We start from the raw sequence: 19,737 nt of genomic DNA on the forward strand, positions 1-19,737 counted from the left end.
ATTTAAGTCTTAGGGAAACAGAAACATAACACTATTTGAACACCAGTAAAATAATTTTAATTATATGTAATAGCCAATAAGCTACTTTTAGTGGCTATGAAAAAACTACATTTAGCAGAAGCAGCAATAAAACAAGAGAAGCTATATTTAACTTCTCCAAAGAACAGCATATTTATTCAAGCCAAAAAGAGCTAATTTATACTATGGGTGTAGTTCTCACTGACATTATCTGGGGAAAATTACTATTACAGGAGCTGGTGCGATATATAGCCTTTGAGTCATGCATGATAAACCCTAATGGTTTTTGCTTTGAGGTGAAACTCCTTACTAATCAAGTAATGAATCATTCCCAAAATGTTGAGTTCCTGAGGCCATGTGTGCCAGAAGTGCGACCCTAGAGAGAATACTCAGTCATTAATGATCACTTTTGAGATTTTTATCTACCAATTAATAAGCAAGGAAAGAAGTTAAGGGGCTTGAACAAAGAGTTAATGGACCTTTAATGACATTCCATGTGTTTTAGTGAATAAAACATAATGAGTTTTATTTGCCACTGACCACAAACTACCAACAATCAAAGTGCTCCACACATTGTAAGTGTTAAAATAATGCAAGGAACCGTGCTTAACATTGTAAGTGTTAAAATAATGCAAGGAACAGTGCTTATGCTTTCAAAAGATTAGAAAATTATGTTTAGTTTTAAAATTGTAATGCCCGTACTTATTTCATATCACACCTTGGTAGCAGATTACAGATTAGAAATAAAGAGTCTAGCTTCCTAAATCAGGAGATGGACATGAGGTAAGGAGAGAAATGGGAAGATTTTCTTTTCTTTAGTGTATATGTGCTGGACCTGTTGGTATCAACTATCACAGAAGCAAAATTCTGTCTCATAAGATGCACAATTCTAAAAAGACATTCAGGAACAATTCTGAAGACTAAAATGGAGATTTGATGAATTTGTGTATGTACGCATATATATGCATGTGCACATGTACACAAACATACCCTTTTGTACAACTACCTATACACTACCTAACATCTACGGAGGGCAAAGGCATTTGCCTTCATCTTTGTGCCAAAATCATTATGGAAACATCAAAAGAAATTGCTCCATCTAACAGCCTGAAACCACCAAGGATTACTAACCTAGAGTATTTCCAGTTCCTTGAAACAAACAAAAAAAACTGACTATGGGGAAATCAGTTCATGTGAGGCTGCAACCAAGTTCCAGAAATATCAGACCCAAAAATCAAACGGGAGAGTGTCATTTGATAGCTGGGGGAGTCTTACTCTGAAAGCAGAGAAAAATGGGAAATAAACAGAGGCAAAGAGGGGAGATTATGCTTCCTTTCAAAAGGCAGTGACAAGATTCAAATCTCTTGCTGAAGAAATGAAAAAAAAGTTAGAACATTCCAATTAAGGTGGCTCTGTTTTCCACACAGCTGTATTTTTCATTTCAACAAAATACACATTTAAAAATTCCTTCCCATAATTTAATTATATTCTAGTCTAAGTGTCATATACATGTACCTTCAGTAGTGGGGAAATTCAGTATCAGGAACGGGACAAAGCTGGAAGAGCTGTTGCCAGTTTGAGTTAACTAGACTCCAGAAACTCTGCGTAAGAGAGATCTCAGATACAAGATCGAACCTAGAGGGCATGCTTACCAACTGAAAGACAGAGCACCTGCAATTCTGCCTGTCAAAGCACCCAACAGCACAACAGAAGGTTAGAACAGATCTGTAGAGAAGGGTGCAGACAGCCCCAGAACTGTACCACACCATCTGAACGACAGGAGGTAGTGACCCATCTCCAGCTGGGAGCCACATAACTACATCAGTGCAGTGCTGTGAAGAAGGTCTATTTGGACATTTTTTGTTCAACTTTGACACAGGTGCAAAGCTTCCAGATAGCATCACATTTACCTCTAGCTGGTGTTGAATGGAGGCGAAGCAGATGCATGACAATGTTCCCAGGCATAAAGGCAAGCCCTCAAACACTGGGACAGAACCCTATGTCTTATAAACCAGGCTGTCTGGAATAATGGTGGTTTAAATCAGCTAAGGATCTGTTCTGAAAATTGATCAAAAGTATTAGATAAGAAGGACAAAATATGCTTACATTTAGATATTTGTCAACTGTTAATTGGAATATTGGTTTTCATTTGAAGCGCTGAAATTTCAGAGAAATTATGCAATTCAGAAGATACAACTCAGAATCAACTAGTTATCGACTCAATTATAACGATTTACACCCAAAACTAATTTTGCCTGTGATTTAGTATCAAATACTATAAAATGGACAAGAACCAGCACACAGTACTTTAATATTTAAAATACTTCAACACTCTTGATCAATCACAAACCACAATGACAGACATATATCAGCATATCAGCAGCACTAGGGTGAAAATTCCTTACAACTGCCTTAAGAAAGATGTGCTCTCAGGGATTCTAAGTTCCTATATATTCTGTCCAAAATCCAGATTAATTAAACATTCTGTTAAAACCTCAAGAAAAATATTTAGTGCACTTCCCATGGCCTCCTAAATTATGTCCACGGATACAAAAGATGTGCTTTTTCTCCATACATTTACCTTTGAAAGTTTATTGTATCATAGCTTTCTCTTTTTGGATGCTTTTCTGAAAAAAGATTTAGTTAACACTTTAATGTGAGCTGAATGTTCTTTTTGTATGTGCATTTTAAAGTAAACTTTGAACAAAGCTGCACGTCAGATCCTACATGCTTTGATCAGGTGTGGCTCTATTTTTTTTTCTTTGAGAAAAAGAATTCTGCAAAGTTAGCTTTAGATTTCATTATTTAAATGTCCACTTTCAAGACTAGAATAGATCCTGTCATGTAGTACAGTTACTCAATGTCACTCTGAAAATAGCATGGGATTGAAGGGCTCCAAAAGAATCAAACCAGTTGCAAGAAAAGTTATCCATAAACAAAGAACAAATGTAAGGACACCTAAATACCAATCCTATGTTGTGGTCTGAAACCGTAGGCCAGTGCTAAGTTTTAGCAGCTAGCATTGATTCATAGCACAATTAAGTTCCATCTCTAAAACATTAAATAGTCCATTTTTCTGGTTAAATTAGGCTACAAAAAAGAATCAGTTGTGTAATGAAGTTCATAAAGTTCTGAAAATATTAGAAACACCTTTCTTCAAAACTGTCATATGAAAGAGAAAGGGCCACTCCTGTGACATTACTAATTAAAAGAACCAGTGTATTCATTTAGAGACATTTGACTTCCAAATCATTCGCAAAATTCATCTGTTTCTCCAGAAGTGTCTACTAAATACTCAAGACCCCCAACTAACATGCAGGGCTGTATATGCGAAGGACAGCTCAGATCACAGATCTCAGGGCAAATGGCTACCTTTACATGCGGATAAAGCTCTCGGTCATGGGCAACCAATTCCTACACAGTTTAGCGCCGTGTCAGGAATTAAAATGGATCCTCCTGATGGAATTGCCTTCTTTACTCTAAATGAGGAGTCATAGTATCTCTACTTGGAAGCAACTGTGTTTCTTGGCCACTTCTAACTGATGGTGAAATGCTGTACTTTCCAGTGCTGCTAGCTATACGAACAAGATAAACAATATAGGAACACTGAAGGGAGAACAGATGAGGGAGAATACACTGAAAAGATCTGTAGGAATTGGTTTGTTCCTATTCCCTGTAAACAGTAACCTATGAGAACCTCTTGAAATCTGAAAGACTATTTGAATATTTTTCCCCTTGTTTCAAGCACAGTTTTTAAGTGAAAAATTCCTACATGCATGAATCTCTTCAAGGTACAATTCATATGCAGAACTCAAGACTCAAGACCAGCTAAGATAAATACAAACCATATACTAAAGACAGCAGAATGAACTGGACAACTTCTAGTTGTTTACAGAGTGAGATTTGAAAATTACGTTGAAAGTCACTTTATTGCTGTTTACAGCCAGGTATTTCTACGAGACAGGTATAAATAAGATATCACGTCAGAATAGTTGAATTAGGAGAAAATAGAGGCAATAAACTTGCAGTATGAATTAGTTTTAGCAGTTCTGTTTAGAAAAGCATGTTAGGTCCTCTTACTAATGGCAAGTTATAAATTTATAAAGTACCTTAAAGAATGAAAAGGTAAAATGTATCACCAATCAAAAATAAAGACCCACTGTTGTAGAATATATAGTTATTAAGCCTAGATGTCTAAAGTTATGCAACTGTGCTGACCTTTTCTGTCAGTCCACTCCTAGTAGCTGTTGTTTCCAATGGTCACACAAAACTTTACAGTGACATGAAGATCCAGAAATCATTAAGTTCCTCTATGTATTTTTTAAATTAGCAGGCTGGGAGGAGAGAGACACTATTAGTATTTTTACTGAGACAGGGGACATCACCCACCTTGTCTAGTTAGGGGGCTACTGCCAGTCAGCGCTAGTGCACCAGCTTGACAGTGCACAAATAAGCAGCTGACAGGGGGCTGGGGCCATGGGTAGAAGTTGAGATGTCAGTATTAGAAAGCACAAGTGAGTTAATGGTTTTACAGTGGTGGGGGATGTGAAGAAGCCTCAGAACATGGGAAAACCTGGTGTACCGTGGAACAGTGGCATCAAAGAATAGGAAGGAAGCTATGCTTACCACACGATGGAACCACGGGGATATAGGACAAATCTGTTTGCTTCATGATTTGCCTTAATTTTGCTACCTTTTATTCTAATACAATGCAAGGTAGAAGCAATTGCTTTGTCATTTCATCACATTATCTTGTAAACTTGAACTGTTCAATCTTGTCTCAGATTCATGTTTTAAGCGCTTAAAATTGGCTAAGCAACTGTTAGTGCCCTAGGAGAACCCCACCCCATGTTTCAAATTCATCCTTCCTCCTCTTTCCCTAGAAGAATGTAACTGCAGTAGTCTTTTAAACGTGGTTACAGGGTTAAACAGCTTACAACTAGACACAGCTAGTATTGCTTAGATTCACTAGGATAAAATCCATGTGTGTTGAAATAAGAAACTGAACCATCTGATTTTTATGACACTTGTTAATTCCAGCTTGTACCTGGAATCCCAAATAATGTATGTCAAGAATCAATGCACGAAAATTATAATTCCAGGGCAAGCACCTGCAGCTACTGCCAAACTATGATTTCTTTTAATGACAGAAAATGCATTGTAGAGATTAAAGATCATTAAATTACACTTTCAAGCAATAACATGTCTCTAGTAGGTGAGTATTATACAACGTACATGCTGTTTACAACAGCAACAGTAAAATTTGCTGCAATCTCATTTCATATTTGAAGTCCTTTAAACTACAACACATCTATGCAATCTCAACTACTGTTCAAGTGCTTTTAAATTTATCTAAATTCCTTTCTTAGAGCAAGAGCTAGCAGCATGTCCAATTGCACTGGTAATTTTTTTTAACTAGAGATCAAGAAATTCGTAGGCATACAAAGAGCATCTATTGCAAATCGATTTTTCCATTATTTTCATAGCACCTTCCTACAAATCATTCTTAAACAGCATAACAACATTTCCTTTTTCAAATATACAAGGCTAATTTTCTTTTCCTTCCAAAATGGAACACCTGGTGTCACTATTTGTTAACTGTTGTTAATACTCACTCAAATCTATTTAGACCTATAATATTGCTTTAGAAAGACAAATTCTAGGACGAGATTAAACAGGACGATAAAACCAAAAGTAATTTTTCAGCATTGCACAGACTGATGCCTGCTTATAGATTTCTTTGTTATTGTGAAAATGAAAAGGCAGGCTAAAGTTTCCTTAAAACAAACCCATTAGAAATTTTATTGTAGCACTACACACATCCTGCCTTGTTGGTAATGTATAAGGACTAAAAAAACAATTTAGTTCATAAATAGAAATGCTTCTTCTTAACAGAGAACCAAATGCAGCTTGATTAATTTTCCCTGGTTTGACATATATAGGATTGATACTCATTGTACAGCTACCTACATATCACACAAACACAGCTTTTACTTGAAGTTGAAAATCTGAAAATTAACATTTACAATCTACTTCAGTTGTAAAATTCAAATCATTTCAGCAATTCGTTACAATTTGCAGGTGCTCAAAGAAACTGTACAAAGAAGTTTAAAGAAGGAAATGAAACTACATGAGTTGAGTATTCACCATTTGATTTGTATTTAAAAGGCTGTTCACACAAAGGTTGTATCTGCTGTATAACTGTTCTGATGCAAGAAAATAAGGGAAGCAATAAGAGGAACCCTTTATATCCCTGTGGATTTGGAGAGGTTATACCGTTATAGCTTCAATTTTTAAAAAATCCTAAGCTATAATAGCTATTCTATTAAGAATATAACATATAGAGCCCAAGACCTGGAGATTCTGGGTTAAAAAGAATAATAAAATCACATACTCATACTAACTGAAAACTCCTTCCTGTTCTAGATGAAAAGGTTTGGGATACCCTATAAAACCAAAATATATACATTTCCCTTCTGGCTCCAAAACCCAACATAAAAAATAACAAAACCTTTCTTTGTACATTACAATTACTTTGGTGAAAAATGAGGGGATAAAACGACGCAAATTTTTCTTTTCTTATTACAAAAACTTTTAACATAAGGGAGGAGATGAGACTCTCAGCCAATGGTAAGAGAATAAAGTTCAATTTCTTTTCTAACATTTAAGAGTATTTTGTTGTGGGATTTATCTTACCTATTTTATTTTTTAAAAACCCATCCCGAAGACTTCTACATCACTTATTCAGAGTTCAATCCAAATTCCACTGAAGCAAATAAGAGTCATCCCATTAAGGGTCTATGGGGTATGGATCATTATTCCTCACTGAATGCATTCTGCATTAGGAAAACTACAAAACAGAACTATGTGCTCAAAACAGAAAACTTTCCAAAAGGAAAAATAGAGTCAACTTGTTTGAATAATTCTTCTGAAAAGCAGTATTCAAAAAAATACAATCATATTTATTCCAAAGTCAAAAAGGCGACACGCTTCAAAGAATTTTAAAGTGAGATTTTATACTGTTCATATCTATCCAGCCTCATTAATCCTTTACTGAAAACACATGTACCATATTTTGGATACTTCAACTATTTGCATTAGATATACTTGCTCAAATAAAGACAGAAGATGATACTGAATTAAAGAAAACATCTTTTCTAATACAGGAGAAGCATAATAGAGCAATTTCATTTCACCCACATAGCAAAAAGACATTATTAAATCCTACCACAGCTCTCACTTTCAAAACAACATATGCAGCAATGGAGTCTCTACGGTAATTACTATTTCACTACACTTTTGTTTGTACTAACAATAACAACATTTCTTTCTTGCAAGGGGATTCGCAGGAACAAAAGAAAACAACAAAGGAAATCTACCAAGAAAAATATGAGCTTGACTAAAACAAAGTTTAACAAATGTGGGAAAATGTAAGCATTTGTTCTCTGGAAAGAAATCTTTTTCCTCATTCTCCTTTCAACTGTGCTAATTCTAATTTAAAAAAGCTTACAACAGTAATTGTTAAGAAAAGCACCTGTCTAATTTTGGTTTGAAGGACCCTATAAAATAAGCTTCTGCAATATGCATCTATTTCAACTACCTGATTTTTGTCATATTCCTAGAACTCATCTTTCAATTCAACTGCATAAGAGAACTGTCAAGCACATCCCAGTTGCTTTTAAGTTTGAAGGCAACAGCTGTGCACAGCAAAAGCGGATTCAAGATACTCACTTTTGTTTATCTTTAGGGCTTATTTAGTCATGCCATTTCAAAGCATTAAAGAACCACCCAGCTATCACAATACCTAATATTTCTTGAAGTAACCAGAAAACCCCCACTTTCAAACTTAAGCCACCTCATAGTTAACTTGTTCACAGTAAAGACTGAAATAAAGGCAAATCTGACTCATGTATAATTATAGATGGGAGAGGCTGTTTTCTCCATTTTAGAGAAATGTTTTCCTAGAGCAAACAGTACAGAAAAAATATTTTTCCTTAACACCTTTGTTTTTTAATTGTTGTGATGTACGACGACGCATAAAGGTAAGTTTTTTTTCCAGCAAGGAATCTAATTGTGACTCAGCTTCTCTAACAAGGCACGTTAGAAAGTAAAATCAGATCCTCCAACAGAAAAGCTCAAAATGCATAAAGTAACTGCTTTGCAAAGGGGACGCATCATGAAACAAGGGTTATTCTAAAGCAATGCAGGGCTGAGGCTGGAAAAGGAAGAAAAATTGTTTTATTCCTTGTGTACTTCTAGTACGGAGATGGTTTAGGAATGAATTTTTTGTTAAACATTGTTCTTCTGCAGCTATCACATTCTGAAATGATTAGAACATGAAATCTCCATAAGGAAGGACATGGCCAGCCTCAGACAATTTTGTTGTGAATGTTACACCAGCCAAACCGTTCCACCAGTTTACAGTGTACCATAAAATATTTACACAAGCTATGAACTATAAAATATTTTCACATGAACTATAAAATATTTACACTATCAACATCAGTTAGGAAAGAATGATGTGCTGTCAAGCTGGTGTGACCCAGGAGTAAAGATTTTGTGGTCAGAGATTAAATAAAACTATTGCAAATCATCTGGAGAGTTACAGGGAATATTAGGTTAAACAAATTACTGCTTCCTGGTCTCTTGGATGGTAAATGTAACCAGGAAAGCATAGCTTATATGCTTTAAGCTAAGTTTCACCAACAACGTAAAGAAAGGTTAGGCTCATAATCAAACTGTACTGACCTCTCTGAATGTTCCTTCTAGCAAGGTGTCCAGATGTTGAAGAGGAGCAGGAGTTTTGTCTTTGAATCGTGTCAGCAATCGCCGCTCAATAGCTCGAAACTGTACAGCCCTTTCAGATAATAGCTCCTGAAATTTTTCAGCATTCAAACGTAGCTGCAATGTAAGGGTTTTCAGGAATTCAGGTTAAGGGTCATACACATTATGTAGGCACATTCCAAATGGAAGAATGATAGTAAAATTTTTGGGGGAGTGTGTATTATTCAAATATGATAATGTTATTTATACCAGTTTCATATTTTACACTCCTCATGGACCTTATTAACATTTTCAAGAATTATCATTTGCCACTGAAATCAAAACTAATTGTCTACGGCCACAATAATCTGAAAATCTGTAAGTACCTAATCAAGAAGCCTATTGACAAGAGTGAAATTTCACCACCAGGATCTCAGGGCTGCTTCTTGGTCTGGCGTGCTATTTATGACATATACACACAGTGTATTGGACTTGATATTCATTGCAGTAGAAAGTAAATGGTTATTCCCTTGAACATGAATAGAAGTACTAAATTCTGCACTGTTTGAATGATTGTCTTTTTCTGAAGCGAAACCCTTTTTCCATTTATCTATACTGATCAGCTATAGCAACAAGGTTTCTTGAAGTGTTCACAAAACTTTGAACATTGTATATCAAATGCCCAGATAATCAGAATTCTTATTTTAACTTTTAATCACCTTACCATTTTCTAGTACATGCCTCTAACACAGAAAAATCACTAAATAAAGGTGAGTCTTTCAAAGAAGCTGACTTCTCTGTGCAGCTGACATGCTGTAAGTAGAAGTTATTGTAAGAAACATTAAGACACAAAGCTTTCCAGATGTGAAAATTATGACACACATCCATTTTAAAGTGCACCAAAATGAGCAGAAAAATTAAGTTTCCTAAATTTAGAAAACAGATTACATTTAAAAACAAGCAAATGTACTATTCTGTCAGCACAGTATTACGAAGGACAGTTCAAGGAAGCTAAAAGAAACACTATGCAGTTTTTGTAGAAGTAGGAGGAAAAAAGGGACATCTCAGGTAATATTCTCCCAAGCTTGCCAAAAAAGAGTCTGTTGAAACTAACAGGGGTGAGAGCATTAGGATCACCTTGATAGATTATTTGATATTTTTTAGACCAGATAATTACTGAAAAATTTTACAGACTTCAAAATAGCCAGCTGCAACATAATGATATCCTAAATTAGCATTCCAAGCAATCACACCTATATTTCAAACTTCAATGTATTTAAGCTTGTGATACAATCTAACGAGGCCTATGTTTAAGGTACTTCTAAAATACCACTCATTAAAAAACCCAAACTTTTTAAATCTCAAATTAGTTGAAAGACTAACGGAATAACCACTCATGAGCTTGAGAGATAGACCTGGATCCAGGCTGACTCCTTAAAAGCATCACAGAGAATCCCAACTGCAACTTCCATCTTTCTGTGTGGTGATGGCTCCACCTCACAGAAAATTTGGCAGCATGAAAGAACACCCAGTAGTAGTTTTCACTCTTATGTGCATATGTTGCTGCTTTTGCCCATTACAAGAGTTTAACAGAAATTTTCAAATAGCTAGTCTCTTTTTTTACCAGAAAGACTGGGGGGAAGGATTGCATATATTTTATTTTATTAGCTATTTCTACAAGCTAGCTGAACTATTGGAGGTTTGTCATCTGCATGACCAAAAAGGAAAAGGTAATAACATTTATTTTATATCTGGTCTGATAAATTCTTTGAGCTTCCAATGCTAATTCTATGAGGGCAGTCAGTTTTTTTAAATCTGAAGGAACTTTTTATATAATTGCCAGGACAATACAGAAAAAAAAAAAGCTCATGGCTTCATTATTACAGAAGAGTAAAATAGCCTAAAACTAAGGACAGATTTTATAAGCAATTTTACAGTTAACTGGACATTAGTGAATGAAGAACCCATGGTTTCTGTACAGGCAGTGAGCAGAACAACAAATAGCAGTACCATCATTTGTATCATTTGCAGGCTGCACACTTGTCTGAGCACACTTGTGCTCTGCTGATCACAATGGCTGTTTCAGAGACAGGGCATACTCCATATGTTAAAAATTAATGATGACATTTTTTCCAGCACTATCTTAGATGCAGCTTTCTGTTTTCTGAGAGCCAAATGCCTGTGATGGCTATGGTTATAATCTGGTTAATCATAGTACTAACATACAAATAATTTTTCAACTAGCAGAACAATTCACATATTATGTAACATACCTCAAAATGTCGATCAATTAGTTCAAAATATTCTTGCAGGGGAATTGAACCAGAGAAGGTACACGCAAAATCTTTGCAGTTTTGCTTCTTGAAATGTTCTTCAAGTCTAAGCGTGAGCTCTTTTGTTATCAGCCAAAGGTCTTCTAATTGATCACTCTGGATCCTATATCGTTCTTTGAAAACAAGAATGAATACAAGACTAATAAACACAAATTTAAGCCACATACATTCACTATACAACATAGTCTAGGTAACACACAAATTTAATTTGGTAACTGCATCTGAAGTCTACATGAGATTTTCGTAACTGATACATGTTCACTAGTGTTAAAGAAATATTTGTGTTTTATTGATGTCAGTCCTACATACTCTCTCTTTAATCCTAACTTTAACAGGCAATTGTGTAGCACAAAGTATTTATTGCTTCAGGACTATTTACTTCAGAGTACAGACCTGTTAATGAAAAACAACAAGCTACAAAGAACTACCATACTAAGGAAACAAGAAAATTACTGGATGATATTAAGTCATAACAACAGGCTGTCTGCAATTCTCTGCCCTAACACAACCTTCGTGAGCTTTTCTGAGGGTTGGAGGCTCGATTCACTCTGGACCATGACAGAAGCACAGCATCCCAAGCATCTGATAACAGTGGTAACAAACCAACTCCAATCCACCTAAAATCTTGAATGTCCTTTGGAAATGGTTAATGAGTTCTTAGATAATAGACTGAATTTTTTTTTTTACATCTCCACTTCCTAGGATATCTCCTAGTAGAAAAAGTATTACTCTAACTAGTCAGACAACAATATTCAGTTTTGATAGTGCTATGCTTCACTCCAGATACAGCTAATACTAGTAGGTGATTTTTATCCACCTACACACTATGGCTTTGTAAAAATGGCTTAGTGTAGAAATTAAAGTGTTAATAAAAACTGAAGTGACAAATCCTGTTAGCCAGTGTTATCTGCCCCAGCAAATTCATTTACCTTCACACATTTTGGTGAATTTCAAATTACCAAGCTAGTGGGATAAGATTTTATTTCTGCTGTTTCTAGTCCTCATTTGTATAATCCTCTCTTCAGTTTCCAGGAAATCAGAATTAACTAAATGCTGAAGTGGAAAACATCATGGAAAATCATAGCATCATTCTAATTCTTTCTCCAGATAAACATTTTCAAACAGCAGTTCCTTATTTCTTTTCATTACTCATCCACCAATACGTTATCCAAAAGGATAGACAGAAATGCAGCTATGAGGAAAAAGAGTTGCTGCTGGGGCTTGATACAAAATAGCTCTTTTTTTCTTCCCCTGTTAACAAGGTTCCCAGTAAATCAAATTAACCAGAATTCTTTAGAACTTGAATGTACTTGTTCAAAATTTTCTCAACATTAGTAATTTAAGATTGTTTGACATTACCACTGGCATCATTCCCAGGATACGTATTTCACTGAATAGAGAATGATAAATTCTGTTTACAGTGTAACAGGAAAGAAGCAAGTTTTATTTAAAAACATGCCTGTTAAAGAAAAGAACACCATCTGCTAAAGATAACATTCAACCTCATATCCATTTTTTAAACACTCACAGTGTAATGGCTGGACTTAGTTGATTGTATCATCATACTTTGCCTTAAGTGATTTTTCCTTGAGGCAAATTAGCTCAGATGTTTTCAGGCCAAATCAACAGTCATTCCATTTACAATTGACATATCTAATACATTAATGGTTTAAAATGGATAAAACTAATTTCCTCCAAAATGCATATTTAGTTTCCATACATTGTTTGTTGGTCAATACAAACACAATCTAATTTTACCATGGCCTGAGTAGAGAGCATTGAAGTCATTTGCTTTACACTATCTTCCAGCTCTCAAAAAAGACAAATTAGATTTAGAAACTGTACAAAACTGAGAATTAGTTGTACTAAACACGTGCTTTAAACAGAAATACAATTTAAAAAGGAATAACTCTGCTTCTGCTCATCCTATGCTTTTAACAGTTAACCAACTCGTGTTACCTTTTGGTTAAAATAAGCTCTGTTACAGAAAATTACAACAGATTTCCAGAAAATTCTCAAACCAAAAAGCAGGAGACTGAGGAGCATCAATAGGTTACAGAGGCTTTTAACACAACAGGTTGTCCAACTAGCACAACATGCATTAAGAATGGTTTCCCTGCCAGTGGCTTATCTGAAGGAAGCCTGGAAGATCCAGTTCACTTTCTCAGCTAGAAAGCCCACATCAGCAGGGGAAAAAAAAAAAAACCACCACCACAACAAAACAGCCATAATTAGCAGTCAAGCCTTCTTTACACTTTGATTAGCAAAAACACTAAAACCTTAACCTACATGGGGCAAGCTTCTTTTTAATATGTATTAACTGTCAAAATTAACTGCAGGCTGGGCTTGTTTGCAGCAGCCCCTTGACAGGCCAAAGTAACATCTTCAGTTACTACACTGTTCAAAATGGATTAGTTAATACAATTAAAAACAAATGTGAAAACAGATGTCATTCATGTTTACAGCTTCAACAGTGAAACCCAAATGAACCCGTAGACTTTCATTCCTACATGCAGTTCTTCCAATTCAGAACTTAAGGTCCATTTGGTAAGGGATATAGAAAAACTTGTCGTCTTCCATTGTCCAAGATTAATTTCTTTAATGGAAAACCAGAAATAAGGATTGATCAGTCCCAACGAACTCTTTTACTTTCCTGAAACACCATTACTTCTAGTTGCTATTTATTGACACATACAATTTTCTTCTTAAAGAACATTTCCACAATGATGATGTTGCATAAGCGCTTTTACAAAGTATAAACTCAGTGTTAAATTACATAGCAGAATATGGACCTCCCAAATAATACATCATTTAATCTCCATTCATTTGTTCCATAGCAGATCTGTCCACTCAAGCACAAACATTTTAGTATCACAAAAGTCTACCAAAAAATGCTTTTTGTATTATGGACAGTCTCTGTTCATAAAAGTATTCTGAATTATGCTTGAGTATTGGACCTTTAAATTTTATTTTTTTAAAATAATTTTTACTTAGGTAACATTCCAAATAAGCAACACAACAACAACACCACCCCCTGACCCTCCCTCAAGAAATTCTGTAACCAACGCAATCCACTGCATGAAGTGGATGCTGGAAACAGGATGAATCATAGAAGGTGGCATCCAACAACCCATTTGTTTTCTAAAGTAAGGACTCCCAGACACAAGAAGTGAGTAGTTACATGAAGAGAAACAGATATTTTGAATCTCCTTTGTAAAGTGAACTTCACAAGTAAGGCAGTGTGGGAAAGTTTATGGAAAGACTGCAAGCGTCATTCCTAGCTTGTGAATAAACAAACCCGAAAGGAAAAGCTTGAGGGTTCGGGGCAGGGGAATTAAAAGTTATAGCCTCACTAGAAGCTAAAATACATTCATTACAAATTTGTCCCTTACACAGCATCAGATTTAGCAACTATGCAAAACAAAGTCCAAATGAAAGATTTAATTGTAATCCAGAAAAAAAGTTCTTTATAAATCCTTTAAACTCTTTAGTTTTTAGAAACTATAATTGAATGCCTAGTTAGTTTAAACTGTTTATGAACTATTATTTAAACAAATATTAAAAACAAACTAACAATAAAACAGTATGCAAATAACGCATACACAAACCAATAGAAATGGATTTGAACCTTAGAAATGTGAAGTGATTCTTCATACAATGAAAGTTACACTCCAGATGGTTTCTGTTTTTAACACATTTGCTTACATTAGAAAGGTATTAAATATTATCTCATAGCTCACAGCTGACGCCACCAATATTTATACAACCCATCATGAATACCGATTTTTGAAAAGTGAGGCAGATTATTTTTGTTTTGAAGGAATTTCGTATCAACAAACTAGATTCTGATTTTTCACTCTAAACATTTTTCGTAATGCATTCACGCAGCGTTCCATGTGAGCTCCCTGCAATTCGCAATAGGTATTCTTGCTTTTCAGTTTGTTACTCTGCTGTATTAAATGAAGACTTTGTGCTCTGCTGGCATGGAAAATGCTAAACACAATTGAACTGATTTGATTCCAATGCACATGCCAAGAGAGAGTTTAGTGAGTTGAGTAGTTGTAGAGGGCAAGGCCATAAATGCCCCAAAATGAAGAGAACCAATCTTTTTTAAAGAGCACAAACTCCCAGGTAGTTGGAACGTGACTATTTAATTCACAAACTGCCCTGTACAAGAGACGCTGGACCAGGTCACTGCATACCTACATGCATGTTCATATATTCTTTAAACAATAGGAAGGATATTGAATCCATAATCCTATACTTAAAGATATACAGACAGAGACAGGCATTTACTTAGATGTAGAGAAGCAAGTAAGTAGGCAAGTAGCCTAAAGTCAAAGATTACTGAAGTCAGTAGGAAGTTAGAAACCTGCTTTTTAATCCCTTTCAAAGATTCCAGTAGATGACTACTTCCAGTGAAATACGTTTGAGGAAGAGAGGTTTTTTCCATTATAATGACAGTATTCATTCATTAATAAAAACATTGCTAAAAACTTTAAGAAGTCCAATTTCTTCAGAGAATTGTCACTGTAGTATACTATATTTTGTGTGATTTTTTTGTAAAATTTTGTGCCTTCTCTAGTAACATAATTAGATACTTGAGAGGGGATAAGAAACAGTTGGTTAACACTGAAAATCCTGTGTTAATTCTCACACAGTGATTATCTTTGTATGATCCACATTCTTATTTTGCACATATATTAAGTGATGAACGGACCTCTTTTACATTAATACTAATAGCACTTACGTGATGTTTTTGAAGCAAGAAGAGTGGTTTTTGAACCAGTTAAAAACTGAAATCCCAGAACATTTGCCTGGTCATCCTCAGACGGATCAACAAAGTCTGAAAGAGAAAAGTTAAATACAGTTTTCTATAATTCGACACTGGTATTTAATGAACCTCAAGCCATAGCCAGGACCATAGCAAACTTTGCATAAGCACTTTCGGAAAGCCAATCTGAATGAGACTGCTCCCCTTCTGAGGGCTCAGAAGTAAAGAATATCAGCAGTTTGGTATACCCTCCCTTCATTCACAGGTGGAAGCTGAGACACACACTTGTTCTTCCCCAGCCTACAAACAAAAGGTAGATTTCTCAGAGGTTCAGTCTCTACCATCTAAAAAGAATTGTGATTAGACTATCACATTTTACCTGTGCAAGGTCACCTTTAATTCAGATATTAATAAAAAAATTATGTGGAATTTATCATGAAAATGTTTAAGCACACTCTCTTTAGCTTTCAGCACAGAGCCCAACAAACATCTAGCTTGCTAAACCAAGATATGCCGCAAAGTCCATGCATGCCCAACTTTTCGCTCCATGTAGTGGATCATACTAGGTTAAAAGGCTCAATTTTAGAGTACCATACTTTCAAAACTACTCCATGTCACCTGTCCTCCGAACCTTCCCCTAAAAATAAGGGAAAACAGGGAGTAGAAGACAATTTTTACTGAGGACACCAAGAATGCAAAGTTCCTTCATAAATCATATCATAAACAGCATGGTTTTGTTTGGGTTTTTTTTCCCCTCTTTTTTTCCCCTCATCACTGAAAGTGTAATAAACAGAAATCAGAAGATTTTAATACCTTCTTCTGGAACACATTAGGTCTATGCTTTGTGTTATATTTTCAACAATGCATCCCTAGGTTAAAAATAAAAATATAATGCTACATTTCTAAATCATTATTGCTTAGCCACAATGGGAGCCTACGATTAAAACCCCAAGATATAGACCTTTGAAAAAAGTTTATCTGTTTCAAGTAAGTATTACACAGTACACCCAATTGAGAAAAAAAACGTATCCTCAAAGGGAAGAAAATCATGCTACCAAAAAAACAACCTCCACTACTCCACTCTCAGACAAAAGTACTATATAAGCTTTTCAAAAAGAGATGCAGCTCCACCTTAGAAATATCATATTAAAATTTTTGGCCCATACAGCTCAGAAAACTGTTCCAGAAGCTTAGTCCTCTGAAGTTCAGAAACTTAGCCACTGCCATACTGAACTTCACAATCACTTTATAAGCCCTGTTTATTCATTTCTGCTTGTGCTAAATATGATCATCTAGATCCATGATACAGCCACAAAATATTTACTGCAGGCAACTGTATTCCCTTTTTTTGCCTGTGTTTTATTAAATTAATGAGTCTCTTTTAATTCTCCTCTTCAAATCCCTAGATAATGTTCATAACCTTTTTCTACACTTTTGAGTTTGGATTAATTTTTATTTAATACCAGCAACCAGCACTCCATGTGCCAGTGCATAGTAACATGATATTAGTTTCCTGCGTGGAAACATTTTGTCCATGACAAAGCATCCTCAGTTCTTATTTTCATTTGCTTATAATTGTACCACAGAGTATTCCTGTGGTAACTTCCACCCCTTCTATCTCTTCCAAATTATGAGCACATAATTTCAGCAGAAATTATTTTCATAACATTACACTTCATAGTACGCAATTTCATTCTTTTTCCAGTCCTAAATGGCACCTAATTCCTCCTTCAAACTATTTTAATATTCTCCTGAATATAAAACATAGCTCAGTTTTGCGCATCAGAAAATATCACTAAATACATGTCTTTTTCGTTCAAGAAGGCTAATGAAATTATTAAATAAGACCAGCTCCAGACTGGATATATTAAGGATTCCACAAATCTTCCCCAAAGCAACTGTACCCCTTACACACAACATTTACCACTTTTCCTTTGCCCTGCTTATCTTTTTTTAAACGAATGCCCATGTTTTCCCTGTTACAACACCGCTGATGTGATTTTATGTAAAATTTTTTTCTGGATACATAAAAATCAGATGTATATCATGCCCACTGTGTAAAGAAATCTGCAGTTTTACCAGAGACACATATACTATCCCAGGTGGATTGTTATTGAAATATTATGCCATCATTTCTTTCAAAATATACTTTTTAAACATTCTAACATTAGCTTTGTTAATTGCCCCATTACTTCACACAAAGAGCTCCTGTTGGAGTTCCTAACACATTTCCTATTATAGATATATTTGAAAACCTACCTGGAAAAATGGTGAGAAAACTGATGGGAGGTTTATTGGTATCAATAGTTAGCTTATGGTTTGCTGCTTTTGAAGGTTGAGCTGGAAAGCAAATTAACCGCAAAGGTAGCCTGAAGTTACACTGTGCAACTTTCACTATTCCTAAAATGAAAGAACACAGATTCATCTTTCATATCCACATTCTGAATACAGGATACTCCATACAGGATGCTGTATGTTTACCTCAAAGAGGTATAGTAAGATATTTTTTATGTGATTAAGGAATACGTTAAAACAAAAACTATGTAAAATTCTCAATTGTTTTTAAATTTTCCACCTAAAGTACCTTTAAATTTGAATACTTTTAATTACTTTTTCAAGCTAACATTTTCAACTGAATGTGAAATCAAAAGTTATTTGCCAAATCCACTGCATACCTGTATTTATGCCAATTAACATGCAAGGAAGATTAACATTTTAATAATGCTCTAGACAAACAATGCTACTTTAACATAGACAACAGCTGCATGATCACTCCTGATGCTTCAAACACAAAATTGAAGCATGTACGTTTTCATCAGGAATATCACAAACTAAATCATTCTTAAGAACACATTTACTTTTTTATACTCTTAAATAACATCTGTGCAACCATTCATATCATGTCAGAGGTCTGTGGCTTAGAAAAAAAAAAGGTATCTAATAGATATTATTACCCAAAGGTATATTAAATTCTATCTTTCAACTTATTGCATCATAATAAAACAGAACTGTAGAACAAACTGGCTACTGCCTTTGCTATTGGGATCTAATATCATATGAAGTTTTATCAAAATGGTGCAAGAGAAAAAAGGAAGTTTTAACACCAACTTTTAGAAAACACGTTCATTAGAATATGTCAAAAAATTTGGTCAAATATAAACACTGTTTAAAATTGTTGGCACATCAGAAATTGCCTGGTATGTTCTGTGTGCAAGGTAAAAGTGCTAGTTCCTACAAAACATGGTGTTCTTGCTCTTTTGGGCAGCCAGATTACAGGTTTTTTGAGGAGGACTTTTTGATGAAGCAGTTTAACATGGACGCCCTGTTTCATTTGGGTACAGACATCACTATAGGCACCAATACTCATCTTATTGAGAATAGTATTAATGTGATAGCAACAATCACTCATTCTCTCCCAAATAACCCATGAAACTTAAACATTAGCCCCAACACTCACCTCAGCGGCATTTAACAAAGTACATTTTTAGAAAGAATAAAGTAAGTTACTCCCATAAATTATATGGAGACAGAAAAGTCATGGAACTGCTAGCTACACAAAGGTTAGTCATGTTAGCTTAGCAGGCTAGCATAAAAATAGAGCTCAACCATTTAATACTCATCCAAGCAACCCTTTTTGCTAACAATTTTGTTTGCTGCTTTGTGGATCCCTTGGAAACTTATTTCTAAGACTCATCTCAGGGGAAAAATGTTACTAGAAGGCTCAGATTCATCCCTCTGGTTCTCAATTCATTAGCTCTTTTGGCTGGCTCATAATGCCTCCAAGTAACTATTATGCAGCAGCTTATAAAAAACAAAATCAGTGTAAAACAAGCAGAAAGCTTAAGGCAG

The 19,737-nt window shown here is 35.1% G+C and overlaps 1 protein-coding gene across 3 annotated transcripts in view; it reads right to left on the minus strand.

Annotated features, from left to right (window-relative positions):
* BBS9 (Bardet-Biedl syndrome 9) overlaps positions 1-19,737 on the minus strand; it is a 318,286-nt gene that overhangs the window by 226,682 nt on the left and 71,867 nt on the right. For all 3 annotated transcript variants that reach the window (XM_075083602.1, XM_075083601.1, XM_075083603.1), the window contains 4 exons: positions 18,148-18,288; positions 15,865-15,960; positions 11,055-11,227; positions 8,767-8,919 (listed from right to left, as the gene is read on the minus strand). In XM_075083602.1, the coding sequence (XP_074939703.1) occupies positions 8,767-8,919; positions 11,055-11,227; positions 15,865-15,960; positions 18,148-18,288 (563 nt within the window). The remainder of the gene's footprint in view (positions 1-8,766; positions 8,920-11,054; positions 11,228-15,864; positions 15,961-18,147; positions 18,289-19,737) is intronic.

The sequence above is a fragment of the Phalacrocorax aristotelis genome, chromosome 2 (genome assembly GCF_949628215.1).
Source record: "Phalacrocorax aristotelis chromosome 2, bGulAri2.1, whole genome shotgun sequence".
NCBI classification, from domain to species: Eukaryota; Metazoa; Chordata; class Aves; order Suliformes; family Phalacrocoracidae; genus Phalacrocorax; species Phalacrocorax aristotelis.